The 21,031-nt window shown below is 45.4% G+C and overlaps 1 protein-coding gene across 3 annotated transcripts in view; it reads right to left on the bottom strand.

Moving 5' to 3' along the window:
• Positions 1-13,769: 13,769 nt before the first annotated feature.
• LOC146184992 (uncharacterized) overlaps positions 13,770-21,031 on the bottom strand; it is a 94,169-nt gene continuing 86,907 nt past the window's right edge. For all 3 annotated transcript variants that reach the window (XM_084605935.1, XM_084605937.1, XM_084605936.1), the window contains exons 19-20: positions 17,687-17,941; positions 13,770-14,318 (exon numbers count right to left, since the gene is read on the bottom strand). In XM_084605935.1, coding sequence (XP_084462061.1) covers positions 13,849-14,318; positions 17,687-17,941 — 725 coding nt within the window. In that variant the 3' untranslated portion in view covers positions 13,770-13,848. The remainder of the gene's footprint in view (positions 14,319-17,686; positions 17,942-21,031) is intronic.

The following is a 21,031-nucleotide window of genomic DNA, read 5'->3' as shown; positions in this document are numbered from 1 at the left end:
GGCTCCGCTGTCGAGCAGTATCGTCCTGGCCTCTTGCAGTATGGCGTACGCTTCGCTTGCTGAGGGGAACAACTCCGGGCACAACAGCCTCACGTATCTCGCGTGCATTCGCAGAACCTCGCAGTCTTGAGGAGCCATCACCTGCACCAACAAAACAATTAGACACCGTATTCAAAATTTCTGACACGGATTGGTTTACGTTATTTTCACCTTTTGTGTTCTTTGGTAAGGGTATGTCTATGTAATCCCGCTAGCCGGATAGATCTGCAAATAACAGATAAATTTAAACAAAAGACGAGCCTTCTGCATGTTATCCCTTCTTTTCCTATCAAAATAATAGTTAACTGGAAAAGATAAGATTAACTTTGCCGATCTTTTACGCCGCTTCTTCGCACTCTGTACCTATAAGCTTATTTTGCGGTTCCCCAAATTTGTAACAAAGAATGCAGTGCAAGCATTGGACATCTAAGGAGGCCAAAATATGCGCACTCAATGCAGAGCAATCACGAAACTTTGGTTGCAGTTTTATATGCGCCCACGAACTCCGCATTCATTGGGCGGCGTTGATGAGCGCCGAAAATATCAGAGTCCAAAAGTAATTTTGCAATTCGCGCAATTTAATCTCAGTAACGTGAGTTCGACATAATCGATGTAAAGGGCATTTCAACGCACATGTTGTATACGAGAAAATAGTTACTAAGCCCGAGAAAACGATCATGCTTCAACTGTTCGTTGTGAACACTGCAATGTGCTGTGATAAATTAAGAGACGAGAATTGAGCATGACTTATACGAGAACGCCTAACTCGGAGAAGTCCAGAGGTTGCGTGAGCCTCGTTCCATTCTTCAAACAGGCGTCACTATTCTGTAACCGTTTGCAGTCATCCTGAAACTAATAATTATAATGTAAGCAGCGGATAAATGTTATTTGTGAGAATGGTTTTTTCCGCTTTTGGCCGGGGGATTGGAACTGTGCAAATTTCCTAACCTGCGTGGAAAATAAATATAAATATGCCGATACATACCGGTAAGCTTCAGCGGGAAAACCTTCAACATATTTGTGTTGAGTACTTGAGTAAAAAAAAATAATAAAAAAATAAAAACGAACATTTAGTGGCGGACTATTCTCATGGAGACACGCATATTATTCAATATCTGTAGGTCATCGATTGCCCAGCTGCGGCAATTAGTATGTACGCTGAAATGACACCTGTGACCGTTCCTGTAAATTTAGAAGACGCCCGTTCGCTCACTTACCGTTTTCGGTGTTGACAATTCCTCTGGGTGGAAGCTACTTCTTGGACATGTCTGGTGTAGAGACCGACGAGTGTCGACTGAAGAGATATTCAGCTCCGCGTGATTAGGTCCGGGACTTCCTCTGATAGCCCATCTTATATCCCGCGATCAGCCACCGGGAGGGAAACGAGGACGGCTGCTCCGCTGATATCCCAATGCGTTAAGGTGGCTCGATTTCCGCTGGTTACTTACACATTTGTCGAGTGAATCGCTATCACTAGGCGCTCAAAGCGATAGGATAAAGATAAGTGACTGAAAAATAGCCGCGAGTTAGTAAGGAAGTTTTTAGAAGACGCGTGCGATAGTGAAAAATGGGTTGGAACGAGAATGAAACTAGGACAGAGATGCTAAAGGAAGCGCGGGTCTAAAATCTAGTGTGGAAGTTGTGAGATAACATGCTCAGGGAGAGTGAATCACGAAAGTATATGGGCGTGAGTCATAACGGAGCGACGATGCGTTAGTCACGACATATCCACCTCCCGGCCTGCCTCTGAGGCGGCGTCACCCGCCCCTTGACCTGCGTGTCGGGGGGTGGGTAGATCACCTTATCTGTTGGACATTAAAGTTTAGTCCATCCATCTATCCAGACACCGACTTTTCCCGTACCAGCTAGAGTCCGCGACCTTTTCGTAGAACCGACGGGGTCGTTTCAGAATTTGGGAGAGCTGTTTGCTAGACTCGATAGTCTCAAGGTGATATCGAGGCGCAATATGGATTACACGCGCTCCCTCTGTCATCCATTGAGTAAACAGATTCACATCAGGTGCCGTATTTTTTGTGCATATATGCAGCTAGTATAGCCGCACAAATAATAGGACCGTATCGGGTATGTGACATTAGAAGTGTCCGAACGCACATCCATATTGCGGGTTCGTTGTAGGAAACCGTATCAAATGAAACTGGCCAAGCAGAGTGGCTTGTTGGGCGAGTTGGTTGAACATTACGTCAAAACAGCGTTAGAACACGGACAGGTGGAAAGCGACAAACATGCTTTGCGCTGAACTGACAACTGAATTTTTATTCATGAACACATCTTTTTATACGGGTGTAGGTAAAAACGTCCCCGGAAGAAACTGCTCCTGAAGAGGTGGCAACTAGGAAAAAACGTCCCCAAGGCAAAAGCTCGCCCTAAAAATGATTTCTTCCGGACCTCACCTAAAAAAAAAAAAAAAAAAAATCCACATTTTGCGCCATTCTTTCTTGCATTTGAGTTAAATGTAATCATCATTTGGAACCTGTGTCCTCAGGCGCCCGATATATTTACAAGTACTGCGTTAAAGCATGGTGAAAGAGCCACCTGGCTCTTCATATGGTTCTGAACTGCGCAGCTCATTAAGCAATCATTAAGACAGGTCTAATGGGCTTTGTAATGCTGGCCACTGAGAAAGGTACAAGCTGAACGGCGCATAGTAGTCTCGAGGAACCGCGCGAAGCAGAAGGTGTCTCTAGAATGACCTCCCAGACCTTCTGGTGACGATCGTATAGGATGGTGATAAGGGTGAAAATGGTGTAAGCAGGACGAGGCTTAACCGGTCGTGCACCATGGCCCCACCGCTCCAAGCTTCGGGTCTGGTAAAGCCGGTGGTCAGCTCGCCTTTTCCCCGCAAACAAAGCGAAGACGAAGCGCTGCCATGGTATTACCACTATCGTTTTTTTTTTAATTTATTTATTTATTTTTTATGAAAGCCCGTATCAGTTTGACGTTCGGGGTCACTTCCAAGCCGACAGGTGGAACCACTGTAATGAAGCCAACATAATTCATTCATCATCGCAGCTCGCCACGGGGAAACGCTCTACGTCCTGTCTAAGAAAAAAAAAATGGTGTTATTTTACCGTTTTATGGGGGTAAGTCCCCTGACAGAGTGGGGAGCCCCTTTGGGTACAAAGTTACAACCTCGACGGGGGCTTAAGTGCGCGCGGAGTAACGTTGAGGCTGCAATCAGGATAACGTTATGCCATATGGTATAGTGCGAGCATATGGTTCCGGGGAGTAACGTTGCCCTTTCTCAGAAAGACTAATGATTAGGCCATGAAAGTGCAAAAATATGCTCTAAAATTTGATGCTTGCTTGCCCCCAGCTGGAATATTCCTAAGGCATAAACTTACCCACACAGTGCCGCATTAAAAGCCAGAGTACTGCGCTTACTACAGCATTCCGTAAGTGCATCCACGGCCGCTCAATGGAGGCGCACTTGGTGCGGCCCGTCGCGTCGCGCCTCAATGGCTGGGGAAGCGCGTATTGGGAGAAGTTACAGTTTCCGCCGTCATTCTCCGCGGGGGCGCCACCACTCCAGGACAAGGCGCCGCTGGCATGGACGAGCAGACGACACGGAAGGAGCGCGCTGGCTGGGTTGGCGCGTGTTATCGTTTTGACTACTCAGCATAACAGCGTCCTAAGCGTATGCAGCACCATGCCAGGCAACTGGTGTGTGCCGCTGTGCACCACGAAAGCAAGAAAAGATCGGTTACCATGAGTTCCCGTGCGATTCACAACGTCGAGCAGCATGGCTGAAAAACATATCTCGGGAGGGCTAGGATGGAAAAGGAAGCCTGTGGGAGCCGAGTGACAAGTCACTGGTATACTCACTACACTTCACAGATGACGTTTACAGGAAGAACATAAAACTTAAGATCCTGCTTCCTTCAGCTGTCCCCTCCGTGTTCCCGAACTGCCCAAATTACAAGTTAGGTTACTCACGCGGGCTCATGTTGAGCCAAACAACCTTGAAAAAATGAATGTGCGCAGGTCAATAGCTTTATTTTCCCCACTTGCTATAGCTACACTTCATTTCCTCCTGGACAACCCCCCGTGTCATCCTGAAGCATGTGTGTTTCAAGATATCTGCGCCACGATCACTTTTATGACGATGATATCAAAATAGTATGCCTTGCCCAACATCGCATAAGTGAAGCAATGGAGACACCAAGAGGAGCCGCTCTATTTGTCAGATGACGAGCGACTCTCTTGGTTAGAGTTGGACTTTGCCATATCGAAGACATTCAGGTCCAAGGAGGCACGTCGAAGCAAAGGCTAACCAAACAAACGTACGAAGCAACAATCACGACAACCAGATCCACAGTGGCGCAAATTAAGTACCTTCTTGATCACATCAAGTATCTTACAACAATGTCTTCTGTGTGCCTTACTAGTTCATTGCATTTACTAATTTTATTTTCAGCTTCCGATACGCCCTAAAGCAGGCTCTGAAAGCGGATCTATAGTATTGCTTTTTAGCAGCCTAAGGCAATTCAAAGGCGGGAAAGACAAAGTTGACGCAAGGGCTGCAGTTTTCACCTCGGAGAAAATACTGAAGGTACCACTAGCGAAAAAAAATATATCGACTGATGTTATACGCATTTTTCCATGATTTGTGCAGGTTGGCATCTTGCAAGCATCAGTCTGCAAATGCACCTATCAACAATAGGCAGCTATAAAACTTGGCATTCGTGATTATGAAAGTCGTACCTTGCCAACTGCCATATCACGTCTGTTGCGAGAGAGTTTTCGAGTCAGCTTGGATTCATTCATGTGTGGTGTGAACCGGCAGCTGACATAGAGTTAGCACCGATAGCATTCTTGGCTGGTTACCTTGCACGTCCATTTGAAGAGAAAGTATGAATAGTTTTACAGAATCTCATGAAACATTTTTATTTATTCTGTTTTCAGTGCCTGCCCATGTTTTCATTATTTATATGTTACCAAAGTTTAAATAACTTCTAGTGCTTATTTTAGAGTGTCAATAATTTTATTTTATTAGTCCCCATCCATTTATTAACTTTGTGCCTTGTGATTCCTGCAAAACCCTGGACTTATCAAAATTCTTGATGATGGACGCCTAAGGTATCTGAAAATCACCATGAACCTTTGTTAGCAAGGTGATGAAGTTCCCGCAGGTCATAAGAAGCAGCAAGTTATGCAACATGTTAATTTCATCCCTTCTTCCCTATTTTGTGCAATTTCCGGAGTTGATTTGCGAGAGAGAAGACCGCAGTCACACTAAGGACCTAACAAAACTAATGCGACCACTGCTGACCAACTGGACAGGCAACATCAATCCGACAGTGGCAAAAATCACGCTTGCACATAAACTTTTTTCGAGAAAAGTTCTTCGCTTGTAAAATAAGCTTGCGTGTCTTCTGTGCATCACGCGGCTTCATAATCAAACGAGAAAAAAATTGCCTGAGCCTGCGGACGTGTTGAACTGGCTGTCTTGTGTTGTTTCTTTTGCAACAGTTTGTGTTAGTATGTTTTGGTGGTGATACCCACTTGAATATTATTTCCAGTGAAAATGAAGGAACAGGCTGAACAATAATGTTGAACGCTACGTCCTGAATTGTAAGTTTCCAGAAAAGTGCACGCTGAATAAATGGCCCCAAACCATGTCCCGATTTCAAGATTGCAATATCTAATACGTTATTACAGTGGTTGAAACGCAACTAAATGGGTGCGCACTCAGCGAAGCACACGACTGCCTCGTTCTCGTTGTAAATGGAAGACCACGAATGAGTTAGAAAAGCCTAGTGATGATGACTTGCCGCTATCACCTTATCAATAGCAAACTTGCACATAGCATCACATACTGTGTGAAACGCCGCTCATAATCCTAAATTGAGCAAGCGCCGACCACGCGGACGCCGAAACGAAAGCACAGCCACGGCCGCTGCGCGCAGCTCTCCGCCCGGACTCGTCCCGGAGCGGTGGCGCCGCAGCGGTGGCGATGAGAACTAGGCGCAATACGGCTCTTCTGGGCGAGGCGACGGGCCGCACCCAAGTGCGCCTCCATTGAGCGGCCGTGGTGCATCTTTCCACCTCATGAATGGGCGCGACTTTGCACTTTTACGTCCATATTTACGCTTCGTTTAAAAGGATGATGTTAACACCCCGATGATTATAACAAATGCACAATAAAATGTGTTTTTACACCCTTTAACGTAATGTCCTTTTTTGTCGAAGGGGTTTGTTTGCACCATTCACTTCTATACTCTATAGACACACACTACACTAGTAATTTGAAAACCACCACCCTTCGAATGACTGGGCAGTCAGTCACAAGACGTCGTCGCTGTTCACTGCGATACGAGACATATCTATTTTTTTTTTTAGTTGCAATGCAAGCGACTCCGTTTTGCATATGCGTGGTAATGCTACCTCCGCTGCAACAATATACAGACTTAACGTACGGCCTATAGACAAGCGTCAGCCCGTGACGTCAATGGAGATGCGGCGGCGCTGGCGACAGCAGTGACTTTCGTGGTGTAGGCAAAAGCCCGAACTGTCTGCATTGGATGCGCGACGCTTGCTGCGTTTTCGGGCATAATTCCCGATATTTCTGCAAGCTGTGGTGCGGTTGATTGTGCCACGAGGCACAAAAAAGAAAATGGCACTTGTTTTAACATGTTTTTTTTTGCGGTCGGATAAATATGAGAGCGAAAGGCAGTGGCGTTGAGCGCGACAAGTAGACTTCGGTGACGGATTACCTTCGTGGCTAATGTGCGTTGCACTTCTGCACTGCAACTAGATGAGTTCGTTTGCAACCCTTAATTGTCGCGATTACTTTTCGACGGCACGACCAAGAGCGCAATAACAATAAATGTCGGCAGCTCGTGCCCGTTTTGATATACTATCAAGTCATAAGAAGCTTAGACGCGATATTCCGTGGGCGTATGATCCCGCAGGAAAGCTGCACTAGCTCCATTCACCTGCAGTATTGCCCGTGTATATATTCACGCAGAAAAAGACACAAAAGCTGCTGCGAAGGTATAACTGCAATTACATTGAGCGGTCACTCCAGCGCGATATTGCCGATATAACAGGCCCGCGGACTTAATTGTAAAGTAGCTTTTCTTTGTTTTTACTTTCGCGAGTTTCGAGTGACTCTTCATCACCGGTTCTATAGTAACATCGTTATGATCCGGGCAGTCCCGCAGCGTTATTTCTCATAGTCTTAAATTTTCTCATATATGGTACATGGAGTTTAATGTCCCAAAGTGGAATCGCCCACGAGGGTGTAAAATAAGCATAATAGATGACGCGCATTTAAAAAAAAAATTTACAAGTATATTCAAAAACATCAGCAGATTGCGCAAATTTCGCTGCAAGCGATCGTGCAGAACGTTATAATCTGGATCTGCACTCATGCGTCTCTCCTAGAGAGCAAATAGAAAAAAAATGAGAGCATTAATTCTCACAGGCCTTCATGTATATATTAACCTGTGAATGAGCTTGGCTATACGTATGTAAGATGAGACAGACGTCGAACATCTTTTTTATCGAGCAGGCGAAAACAAGTTGGCAGCGCACTATGTGAACATATTAAAATTACTAAAAGATTGAGTTCTTATTAAATATGAAATTCTATGACTTTAAGCTGGCGGTAAAGTGAGCTAGAAATGTAATTTCTAGTTCACTATATATAGTTGCCTTAAGTGAAAGTGCTTGAACCAGCTAGAAAGGCACGCAGTCAAAAGAGTCGGCATTTGAAAACACACTTCCAGTCATTCACATCGTCGTTCTCCTTGCATGCGCTAGGAATAGGCCCGGGAGTAGAGCAATGTTGACATTAGTCTTTCTTGTACATTGCGCTTTCTCGTTTTAATTTAACTTAATCACTCACTGCAGTCGCCTACGCACCGTAGCCGCGCGCTGTTGAGGCCACGGATAAGGAAGCCAATGCAGCGCTCTTCCCCGTGTAATTTCAGCAGTAATTAGCTGATAACGTGCTGAAATACTCTCTAGGCATAAACCAAACTATTTATACGCAGAAGCGAAGCTTACGCTTCTGAATATTCGCACGCGCGAACTGATTTCGAAGGCGGCGTCGCTTGGCGCAGTGTAGGCACGCTGCGCTTTTTGCCTACACCCCATGTCGCTGCCGATCGCAGCGCCACCTTTGTTTACAAACATGACAAACATGACGACAGAAGAGAACCGCTTGGTGAAAAGATGCATGATGGCTACGTCAGCCGGTCACAGACATCCTCGCTTCCGCAATTTTGGTTTCTTTGTGCTAGAGAGACATATTTGTGACGGGCCATGTAGCCGTTCAGAGTGCAATTTGCACACCCGATATTTAGTACACGAGGATGGAAGACAGTGTTTACTTTTTGTTGCGTTTGAAAATGGCAGAATAACTGAGCAGTCTTCTGTCATCGTCATGGTTAAATCCATACACCAAGGGAACCTGTGTGAGAGAAAAACAAGATCATGAGACGTGACGGGAGTACACACATTTAAAAGGTATTTCACATTCAAGCGATGGAAAGACCTCAGCGACGAAACTGCAGCGACACGGCAAAAATTGGAAGCGTGATGGAATCGCGTCGCAGCTGCAGAAATAGCAAGAGCTTTCTCTTGCACGGGAAACATTTTTCCAGCATCACACCCCTCTTGTCGGACGAAGCGGGTTAGCGAGGATCGCTCCCATATTTTCTGCTGCAATTCTTTCGCTGTATATTGGGGCGGGCTTATATTTTATGCAGTATAGTTAAGTGCGGGGCTACTGTTAGCATGTTTGCATCACGACCAGCCCTGCATTCAACTACTGTTCGAAAAATAAGCCCATCCAAATATTGTGAACAAATTTATGCAGGAAATATGCGAGGTAACCTCAATGACCCGTCCCGTCAATCTTATTCGTCTGACGGTCAAAGGGGTGTGCGCCACTGGGAAAAGGTTCATTATTTTACAGCAGACCACGGCATCGATAATCGAGGGGAAGTTAGTGGAAAATCACCCTCAGAAAACTCCTCCATTTTCACAAGCACAAAATTGGCGGATGAGGAGGCTTTGTGAAATTGCAGGAAGCAACTGGAAAAAGGTCCACTATGAGACCTGAGCCCGTATTCCGAGTTTGCGTCGTTATCAAAGTGTCACTATCTCCCGTGATCTCGACTCTTATGATTGGTCGAAACGCCGGAGCAGGGTGTGCCACTGCGAAACCAAAAGAGGTGGCAACATCATGTTTCCGGCGTTTCCACCAATCAGATGACTCGAGGTCGGGGAGATAGCCACACTTTCAATTAATAACGACGCAAACTCGGAATATGGGCCCTGACATTAAGCTGCGCCAATAGCCTAAAGTGCAAAGCTGTGCGCATGATTTTGTTGAGCGGGTTTACTGTAGGACACAGGATCTGACAAAGTAATGAGCAACGCAAGCTCTCAACGCCAGATAACTAGTATAATGTCGACAATGGTACTTGTTGCTGTATTGAAGGACATGTCCCAAAACTAGGCCAAACTTGGGTATTCTTAAACAATAGTATAAGGAACAACACAGAAGATTGGACGAACACAGGCGCTGACTAAAAACTGAAAATTTTTTTCGGAGCGCTACAAACATGCCTAAAGGTGTGGATACTATAGGCGATGCTGCACAATCTTTGAAAACAGTTTAGTAATCGCCCTGGCTCCACCCCTCTATGCATGTTTATATATGTTGTGTTCCGTAATAAAATATCAGCTGTTAGTCAGCTCCAGGTCCGTCCATTATAGTGTTTCCGTGTTGTTCCTTGTGCTGTTATTTAAGAATTCAATACCAACTAGTCCGGCATATAGATATTGGGACCACTCGAGTCTCGGACTCAACACTCTGCTCACTATATGGCGACGCATGCTGGCTAAATGACTACCGGCTTAAACCCACGATAAGGGTAGAAAGAAGATAGAAAAATGAAACAAGCACCATGCGTCAGTTTACGTTGACCGCTGCCGCCGCACCTGCTGCTCTCGCCCATCATTGGCATGCGCGTCATGGCGTCCACAGCTGGCCATTGTGACACGCCGCCACCACAGCAGTAACCTCTCAAGTCCGTAATTGTTCTCACCGCTAGCCCAGCGAATCTGCTAATGTACTGCCCACTTCCCCGCTGCTGCTCTTGAACAGCCCAAGGCTTTTACCCACACAACCAGCAATATCCATAGGATCTTCACAAAAGGTCTCAATATCAAACATCATTTTTGTACACCCATGAGATGTCCATGCGTCCATTATTAAAAGATCATCTTTTAGTGGATATCCTCATGACCCTTACCTTTGTGTGGTCGTGAAGATATATCACACAGGGTACACAACTTCGATGTTATAATGTGACTTTCTGTGGACATGCATAGTTCAGCAGATTTTTGCTTTAAATTCTGATTCGGACTAAGTGGAAAGGCAGACAGCGTCTTCAAGTAAAGCCCCTCAATTTCATCTTGAAGACCCTGTTGTCCCTTCTCTGCCTCCTCTGCACAGCCCCCCCCCCCCCCCCCCCCCACACACACACACACACTTCCCCACGAGCGAGAAGACGCGGTCCGCAGATGACTCATGCCGTAGTGCATAATAAAAACGTGGGCAGCTCGTTGCTCGCCGGAGAGGTTGAGGAGGACGTTGGAGAAACTCGCTGCCTACATTCGCGATCAAGAAATAGTGCATTATTTGTGGTGAGCGAAAAATATTAAATGCTTTACCTGCAGGCTTGGGCCCTGCCAACGTTGGGCCCTGCTTATTGTTAACTGGACAGTCGTGCGCACCCCGCGCAAGCACTGTGGAAACTGCAGCGAAACTGGTTTCCGACAGTCCGGCGAAAAATGATTTCACGCCGTGAAAAGAAGGGTCGCGGGAAACAGCACGTTCCTCTGATTATTCCTTACCCCGCCTTCGTCACTGGCGTTTGTCACTCACGCTGGCCATCGAGGCACCGAAGTGCCCAAATGTCGATGATCACTGGAGGGGCAAGCTTATCAGGGCAAAAGAGCGCAGAGGTGGGCAACCTCATGAGGTCAACCTCAACCCCAAAACAAGCTTAACCTCAGGTTAAGGTGAGGTCGGCCACAGCTGAAGTTTTTTGAGTGAGGTCGGCAAATGAGACCTCAACCTCATGCGTGAGTTTGAGTGAGGTCGTAACTTAGTGAGGTCGAAATTACTGTTTCCCACGGCGATAAAACAGCCGGCAAAACATCTTTCGTATTGCTTGTCGTGCACACTCTTTTGGTTACCAACGCGCACGTACCGAACGGTTTGTCTGTGTGTGTGTGTTTCGTTCAACACGAAAAAAAAAAAGAGGGGGGGGGGGGGGGGATAGGGAGGAAGGTCGGGAAGTGCAGCGTGGCAAAGGAGTGGGACCGGACGACTGCTGCAAAATCCTTCGAGAGAAAGTGAAACAAGATTCCGCCGCCATTCCGGGCGGGCTTAGGAGGTAAAGGAAGTCTGGGCAAACTAAGGGTTTCTAGACCTACGTGGGTGTGTCTTAGAAAAACAAAACTAGAATAGCAGAAAAGAGGGAAGCTCAAGATCCAGCAACTAAGACATATGGAAAGAACAAGCTAGGAAGCAGAAGAGACGAACGATGAATGCCTTGATGAGAAGTCGCCCGACGAAGGCCCTGTATATAAGAAAATAAAATCTGCTTTTGCTATTAGTATATGGTACGAGTTAACCTGAAGGAAAGTAATAAGACGGCAGATCGTAGTTATATCAGTGCAATCTACTCTTTATTATTATTATGTTTGTTCTCCGTTGGTAGACAATAAACTAACCCTGGCATAAAAAGATGAATTTAATGTGCCATTCTCGAAGAATGAAAGACAGACAGGTGACTGCAAACTGCTATGGAAAGAGCATCTATCCATACATAGAAAGGTGGGATTAAACATCTAAGACGAGAACTGTACAGTTCTGAAACCCCCCTTTTTAAAATCCAGTCATCCCTTTCTAATATTCTATGTGAGCGAGCGCCTTTTTCAATTACATATTTGTTTCTCTGAGGGCCTCCCCTCCGTTTTACAGCTTGCAGCCCAAGTGGCGAGCACGCCTTTTGTTCGTTAGCTGGCTATGTGCTCCTTCGGCTCCTCAGCCGGTGTCCAATCTCAACTGACAGATGAAGCGCGGACCCGCGGGAACCGCACGGCATTTCTTGGACAGTAAGCCACTGCCCATGCGCGCGCCTCTGTCTGTGTTTTCGGGCTCCGTCTGTGGGTTTGTGCGATTTTAGGCATTTTAAGTGCATTAACGGGGATAAGCTACAAGGACAGTGGCAAGGTGGGCGAGAGAGCGAGATGCTCGAGGGTGTGAATGCGTGAGGTCTGTGTCTCCTCTCTTTTCAGTTCTCTTGCACTCCCCTATTTTTTATTCTACCAGTGCTCCCTCTAGAGTTCGTCACCCGTTTACTCACAACCACTGCATGTGGGCGCTTTTCTGTGGTACGGCCAATCGTCGTCATTCCCCCCCCCCCCCCCCCCCCCCCCCCCCCCCCCATAAAAATAGACTTTCAGGTTCTTCCTCTCGCGACATTCCTTTTTGCATATCTGGCCTTTAGTTGTGCGTTCCCTTCCGACGCGTATTCCTGTTCGTCTATCGAAATATAAAGACGGGCCCGTTTCGCTTCTCGGAACTCCGTGGCGGCTGCGCGGACTGCGTCGTTTTTCGACCATGCAAGCATCTCGTCGTTTCGCAGGTGGGACGTGCCAGTCAGTGTTTGAACTCTGCTCTTCGTCCGGTAGACGGCGCCACCCTGCTCACCACCCTCTGGCCTTTCTCTCTTGACAGATAACGAGCAAGGAAGAGTTGTGCAGTCGAAGAAAAACGTAGATATGAGTGATAATGATTACAATGACTAGGGATGACTCATTTTGACTACGAAACGACCAATGCCAATTGACGGCTTGAATGACCGCAACTGACTGAAAAAGTAACAATGCTTGCAATGAGTGATAATGCTTAATAATTTTGATTGCGTCAACAAGATTTTAACCAAGCAAGCACAAGTGAGCTCGCGCCGATATGTGCCCGCGCATGTGCGACGATGGAGTTCGTTGACATCTGCATCACCATAGAAAATCACTCAATGTGACCATTTACGGTGGTAATCGAGGAAGGCAAGAAAGTGCGTGTGATCACAATACCATGGAAATCACAACAGAATAGCTAGGTGTCAGATTAATCGATAGAGCTCTTTAGCAGAACTGGAACGATCTGCATGCAGACCGCCATTCAGCCTTCCGTACAAGCTTACCATTAACAGTTCGCAAATTCTACTGTTTCTAAAGTATCTGCAGTGCCCTTCAAGGTAATGCAAAGGCAAATGCCCATGCTGCTTTCAAAATGTCCACTGCGTTTGACCTAAATATAGCCGCGCGTCTCGAGCAGTCGGAAGCTGCATGGCCGTGCTGATCATGGTTGCCAGCACGTGATGGGTCCTCGCGGTACTCTGGAAAGAGTGACTCTATTGCCGCCAAGCTTACAATAAAACCTCACAAACTCGGACGTGAAAACATATTATAGGAGAATGTTGAATTATCAGATGAACAGGGTAAAATAAGAATGGACTGATGCAGCTCAGCTGTTACATTTCTGTTTTTGAAATATATCCCAGCAAATATTGCAAGGTCAGGACAGGCTGTACGATTAACCCGGAAGAGTGAGGCCCACTTCACTGCAGCTGCAATACAAGCACATAAAAAAAATGCAGCACCATACCAATTTTTAACAAAATAAAATATATGAGGCAAATTTTATTTTATATCTTGTGTGTAAAAAAACGAATGAAAAACAAATGAAAAACAACACACTCAACTGTCTAGCACAATACAATCCAGTAAAGGCCACACAATGTCCTCAGAGCCGTTGCTTCCTGTAGGCTTTGTTTCGACTGTACAGTCTTCCTGGACAACAGTGGTGTTCGTGAGGCACGCCTCCTCCTCACTTGCAGGTAGTTTGCACTCTTCTCCTTCGCCAGCTAGCTCGACCTGGGCCTCCAAACTGGGCGCCTCCTCGAGGCAATGGCGGGCTGTGCGCCTGTGTGTGCTGTTCTGTGGCTCCAACACTGGTGGTTCAGAATCTGACCCTTCGTCCAGGATCATGCCCATGGCAGCCCACCGTCGCTTGGCACTTTTCGGACCCACAAAACACCGCTCTGGGCTCACTCTCACGGCCTGTCCAGAGCACTCATCAGATTCAGCATCGTTGAATGAAGAATGTGATGGCTTGCGCATCAACCCTAGGAGGTTCAGAATGTTCGGTCCCTGGTTTTCTTCGTTGCCTAGTGCAAAATAACAAGACAAAGACGATATTGCAACTGAGGAAGGGACACAGTGCAAGCCCGAGTAAAAACAAGAAATAAAAACAAATAAAACACTAGTAGCCTAAAAATATGCATATAATGGCGCATAGAAGGCTAGAACATTACAATGCACATGCTAGACAACTGTGCTACTGTACAAACAGATAGCCAGCTATCACTTGACACAACAGCTGCTATGTGGCACTAGACATGCAGTCTTGAAACAATAAAAAAAAAAAGGAAATAAATTGTTTGGTGTGGATTTTGGTTTGTAGGGTTTGACATCCAAAAGCAATTCAGGTTATGAGAGATGCCGTAGTTGAGGAGTCCGGAAATTTAGACCACCTAGGGTTCTTTAAGGTGCATTGCACAGCACACAGGCAATTTTGTGTTTTGCCTCCACCAAAATACGGCCGTTGCAGTCGGGTTCAAACCCAGGTACTCCACTTCAGTAGTTTAAACTCTTAACCAGTGAGCCACTGTGGCAGGTTGAAACTAATATACAGAGTTGTGTTTCCAGTGCCAATTACAAAACTCGCACACCTGATCGTTAAAGACAACAAAATAACAAATTCTGATTTTCAAAAATGTTAAAGCATAGAAGATAAGAAGTAATTTATTATTTTATTGAATTTATAGAATGTTAGGCAACAAAGAGCATATCTAATTATTGTTTAATAACTTCTGCTATCAATCTCAAGATTGCCCACATTCAAAGTGGAGTAAGGCAGCCAGTTGAACAAGCTATGGCCATCTTGCACAATAGCAGGATAACAAAAAATAAAAAGACAAAGAAAAAACAGATGACACATATACAGTGGTGGGAACGGTCAAGAGCACATTGTAGCATGATTAGCTACAGGAGAAAATTGAATCTGGAGCAGCTTCCTAGTGCTTTGTAGCAGAATTCCAATACTAAAAGTAACGAAAATAACGAAAGAGGGTTTTTAAATGATTACATGCTGCAAGGTTTATATGGTATATGAGCTGTTACCCGGAACATATGTACTAAAACTTTCTTTGTGGTCTTTAAATGAACTTATAGCACATGTCACAGTGTCACCAAAAAGCCTGATAAATCTTGTTGGAACCAAATGTAACACTACTTGAAACACGATTCAAGTTATCCGATACACAGGTTGTGCATCACGTGTTGACATGTCAGTACAGCTGGCCTGTGATCCAATGCCTGCAAGTTGACTCGGTGGACCAAAAAAGCAGACAACACACTGGATGAACCAAAGTTGCTAGATTATGTTAATATTGACAATGCCGAGAAGTAGGAAGGGGAAGGAGATAAGTTTTGTCCATCTGCTCCTCAGGCCTAACAACCCTGCCTGTCCAATTTCCCCACTTCGCCCGCCCCTACCCCGAACAAAGTACAAAGTACAAGTGCACAGGTCCGTCTCCTTCTATTGTCCCACGTCTGTACGAGTCGCACACTGCATGGCTGCGGTTAAAGTCCATTTCCAGCAGCCGAAACATTGGCTAGAGTAGGCTGGCTGCCACACCTAGCACGCACTGTTTCATGGCCTGCGGCTAAATCCTGCAGAAGGCATTTGACCTTTCTCGCTTGACTGACCGATGAACCGACAGCATGGGTCGGAAAGTACTGACGTGTGAACACGTAATGCGTGGCCCGTGCAACAATGGTCTGTCATGTGAATTGGCCTTCAGAGGTATCACTTTCCTTGGATGAGCACGCATTAGCTGTGTCGTATGAGACCATTAAGTGGTAACTGCATGAGGCGATATTTGGTGATGTGTAGCACGACGACGACAGCAACGTTGGTCGTTGCCGCAGGCGTACCCGCATAAAGCGACGGGATTCGGCGACAGAGCAGTACGTTTCCAATGTTGCTCTTCTACCGCCACCTTGTCATTTGATCAAAGGAAGTATAATTATATTAATGTCCCATTTTTAAGACTAATCAGCATGCGGTGCTACGCTCTGCAATGCAGGGACTTGCAAAAAGTGACTCTCTCCCGCTCCTTTCAAAAATTAATATATTGAGCCACAATAGCCCGTCTTGTACTTTATTAGCCTACCAAGATTCCACTGAACTATCTTGATGCGCTGGCGCTGATATGCACATCTCAGACGGAGCGAGCATCTGCAGGCTTTCTTTGCTCAAACTGGAAAACAAACTTCACTCGCAAAAGGGCCAGCTGAACAGAAGTTGTGTAATCCCAAAGCCTTGTGCAATTGGCTGCCTCACAAGCTGCTTCTGCGCAACGGGCAAAATTTTCTACAAGCCCAGAACCTAAGCAATGCAATAAGTGGCAGTGTTTTGGCGGCCCTCAGCCCATCATGCAACGCTGTCGCGCAGCATGTCGAGCAGCATGCTGCCGCGAAGTGTCACCTCATGCGTTAGCGCTTTATGGCAGTGCCCCTGATGTAGGTTTGCAAAACATGTGCATACTGTGTACTAACAGTAGGAAGAAGAGCGTTAGAAAGCGAAATGTAATGGGTTTGGATTTTGCTGGTAATCTTTCTCGTAACACACTAGGTAAAGCAATCAGAGGAATAACTGCACACATTACGCGGAAGCCATTGGGGGGGAATGCGAAGAGGGGGGGGGGGGGGGGGGATCAGTGCCTCTACATTCCTCTTGGCTCTATGTTAGGATGCCCAGAGAGAGCTGGCCAGCAAGGCGTGGATAAGACGAGGCATAATGCACCACATGCAAGTGTATATGAAATCGTCCACGTCTTGCTAGTGCAGCTCTTTCTTTGCATCGATTTATGAACCAATCAGCCTGACAAACTCTACTAAGTATTCTGCTGGCACTGCCTTGGCATAATTTCATCAGAAACCTCTTGTTTGTAGCAGCATGTTGACACAATCGGCACAGTGTTCTCGCCTCTGTTAAGTCTGTGTTTTCAGTTTATTTTGTTGATGTGGTTTTTGGAGCTATTCAGCCACTTAAAGTGAAGCATGTCACTTTATAGTATAGAGCTCTCCTTTCGACCACGCCTGACATTTCATTTCTTCCATCAAACTTTACTCCTTAGAAAGACTTTTCAGTTGATGCTAGTGACATATTTGATTGCAGACATATCAAACCTGCTTATATAATACTGCTCTTTAATATCAAACAGTCAAAGGGACCTGCACACTTGCGTGTATCCATGCTTGCTTATCGATCTCTTATCTCTCTTGCTTATCTCTCATCGATTGTGGGCTTTGCTGAATAGAAAAGGAAGAGTGCAGTCTGTTGAGAGTCATAAAAAATCATTGTATGACACATGTGAAAAAAGAAATTGTGACTGACGTTCAAGGCTCACTCTCAGGTGTGCTACACAAACAAGAAGGGATGCCCAATAGAAGCGCCAGAAGAACGAACCTCCATCATTGGCAGATGAGGTAGATGCATCAATAGGAAGTGAGTGTGCAGTTGCTGGCAGCTCATTGGAGACGCTTGAAGAGAACACCTCTGAGAACGGCTCATTCAGATTGGTGTCTTCATCATCCAGGTTGATGAGGGGTGGAAAGTAGTTGGCCGCATTGCCCGTTAGGCACTTCAATCGCATTGTCCTTGTTGTTGGACCACAAGCAGTAACAGAGGCTGTTACCTCATCACATGCTACAAGGTGAGAAACTGGGAGAAAAGGTGGAAGGGAGAAGAATAAAGTGAGAAGTATTCTGCTGCTGATAACTGCATCCATGCACTGATATTTGATTTTTGGATCAAGGTAATCGCAAAAAGGATTCTCACAATAAAGTGCATCACAAATACAAAGACTTTGCTCATAATACAACACTGTACAATTCATGTCACAATCTGAAGATGCTACCAACCCTTATACCTTCAGGCATTGTCCTTTCAGTGCAATTTTTCAGTTCTGTACAAAATTGCAAACACCTCAAAAGGACTTAAAAGGGGATAGTGCAGGAGGAGAGTAGGACGACAGTGGTCGAAACTCTGATGATCTCCCCTGCGGTGGCAGCTACTGCGAAGTGCTCCAACCTAGCACAGGTGCGCTTCTGATATCGTGGCCATGAGCAGGGCTGTTCAGCACTTAGGGGTGGAAGCAGGCTCCAGCATATTGGAGCAGCTCAGGAAGTAACAATGCCATTTTAGAGCAGCTTTGCAGCAATAAAAGGGGAATTATACAACATTACAATTATGTTTGGGAACATGTTATCATTTAGAATTGGGTTTTGGGTTCGTGGTAGTTTGTAGCATCTGTATCACTTGCTGTTTTTGCTTCTTCATCAATGATTCAAAACGATTGAGAGGAGGTGCATGTCATGAGCGGAGAACATTCTTCACAATTCCTCCCATTTGCGTTGTGGCTTACTTTAAGTTACTTGCAAACGAATGTTTATATTATGTGTCATGCTTCTAAAGTCTAATAAAATTTTATAGTGAAAGCCCTTAATTCGAAACTTGATAATACAAATTCTAGGGTAATTCGAATTACGCTACTTGGTCTGGACAAGCTTCATAGAGATCTGTGTACAAAAAATCCCATTCATTTGAAAGCAAGCCTGTTCCACCAGGGTAATTCGAACTATGCGCCGCCGCGTCTGGGCGGCCTGCATTCTAGCACATGGCCAAATAAATGTCCCCGCAATAGGGTGGCATAGTTATCAGGCAGCACACATCCAAAATGAGGTGAGATGAAAATAATAATAATAATAATAATAAAAAAAAAAACAGGTAAAATTATGCAAGAATGAGTAAAGACAAACTGGTACCATTACTGGCACGGCTGGATGGTACAGTTTGGTGGCCATGGCGGCGGCTGCCTCTTCTTTTCCACATGTCCTCCGAGGCATGCAATTAAACGCTCGTTAATTTGATTCTTGTTAATTTGGACACGGATTCTCACTCTCGGCACGGTCCAAGCCAATGCCCATGAAAGAATGGCATCAGATCGGCGCTATGGGTCTCGCACATGCTAGGCCGCGTCCAGATGCACTTGGAGCTGCAAGCGATCATCAAAACAGCACTCCTAAAACCTGACCACATGTTGTGGAGTTGATTGCACACCCCAAAGTACGAACAGTTGCAAGCATGATGCAACAAGTGCGGCCTTGTCTCTGATTAATAAACTACATAGTTTTGGTTTCACATTTATGAGCAAGCCGTTCATGCCAGCATGTGGCAACAGTGGCTATCGGCCAAGCATGCACCATTTAATTGATCGCAGACTCACGGTGTTTGCGGTGTTTCGGATAATCACTGCTGGTGTGTTTTCTGCGCTTTCAATTGCACGGTTCTTCCGGTGTTCCGGAAATGTGTGGTCATCACTGCTTAGCACATCGCACGGCAAGGCGTAACAAGCGATGCAGGTTACTTACAAAAGGGCTCTGCCGCTACTGTGTTGCAGCATGAAGGATGCCGAAGAGACCCAACAGCTTGCACGCAATAAAGCACTGATGAGAACGTGAAAAGTAGTCATTGTTGCGTTGTTCTCGTCTACGAAGCAAGAAACCATTGGCATACTTTTTTGCCAAATAAATTTACCACAATTCAAGTGGTTCCTTTAGGGTTTTTACGAGGCTGTTCAATAATATGAACTTTTTTTCGGTCCTGTTGAGTTCGAATTAATGAGCTTTCAGTGTATGAAGCAGAGTGTGCGATGCAGCTCCTCTGCCAACGATACGCTGCCATCGTGTCGACTGTGGTGACCCCAAAGCACAGATGCACAAAAAACAATATGCAACAGCCTGCTGCACTTCTCACAGTAGCTTAATCGAATTGGAATGAATCAGATCTGTAGGTAATACAATGGTCCACCGTGCATCAAAAACCCATGTTTCACTAAATTTGACAAAAAATATTGAGGCAGCTGCAGTTTGGGGCAGTTCTGATGCAATATTATGTTTCACAGCAGGATGGTACGGGGAAAGAAGCTTGGAGCAGAATAAGGCAAATGGAACAGCACTTCCATCCCCGAGCGCTGCGTTTTCTGTATGTGATTATCGGTAGTAAATCAAATTCCTCAACAGCTGTGCTTGGATTTTGCATTACAAAGCATTTTAATCACTGGCCATTTCTTTCTTTTTACTAATTCATTATATTCCGTGTCTAATAATCTTTTAAACTAGCTTATTTCAGCATGACTGGATATAGGTGCGTAGGCCTAAACAACTTTCAACTTGCATTTTTTATTACGCTTTACTACCTTTCGTTAATGCTGCAGAGTTCCTTTATGTTGTGTGCGATTTTCTTGTTGATCAATATGAAGCTCTCACCTGTCTGCTAAACCACAAAAGCAAGGTATGTAGTTGTATCTCACTAAGCCCTATAGTATACCATTTCATTTCCATATGGGTTCAATCCCTAGAATAAAATTTTATACTTGGCTGCATTAAAATTGTGTAAATACGGTACTCACACAAGATGTGAAGAAAACAGCATCAGGACCTAAAATTCAATAGCCGAAAATAAGTAACTAGTGCATATTGGGATCATTAGAGCAGGATGGAGGGTATTTCTAACACTACAGTTCAACCTCATTATAACTGACACGGATATAGCGAATCACCAGATAAAAAGTAAAAGGAAAATTTGGTTAGTCCATGCTTTATTTCTGTGGGAGTTATATCTGTATTGTCACGCGCCTTCACAGTGACATCGACGGAAGAAGAAGAACGTTCGGGCGATTCAGCAAAGAAAAAGGAAGAGCAAGGGCAGAAAGACGTTTGTAGGTTTGCCGCAGTTCTACTTTGATCGATC

Source organism: Amblyomma maculatum, chromosome 6 (genome assembly GCF_055883805.1).
Source record: "Amblyomma maculatum isolate TAMU_Amacu chromosome 6, ASM5588380v1, whole genome shotgun sequence".
NCBI classification, from domain to species: domain Eukaryota; kingdom Metazoa; phylum Arthropoda; class Arachnida; order Ixodida; family Ixodidae; genus Amblyomma; species Amblyomma maculatum.
This window is presented reverse-complemented; position numbering and strand designations above follow the sequence as displayed.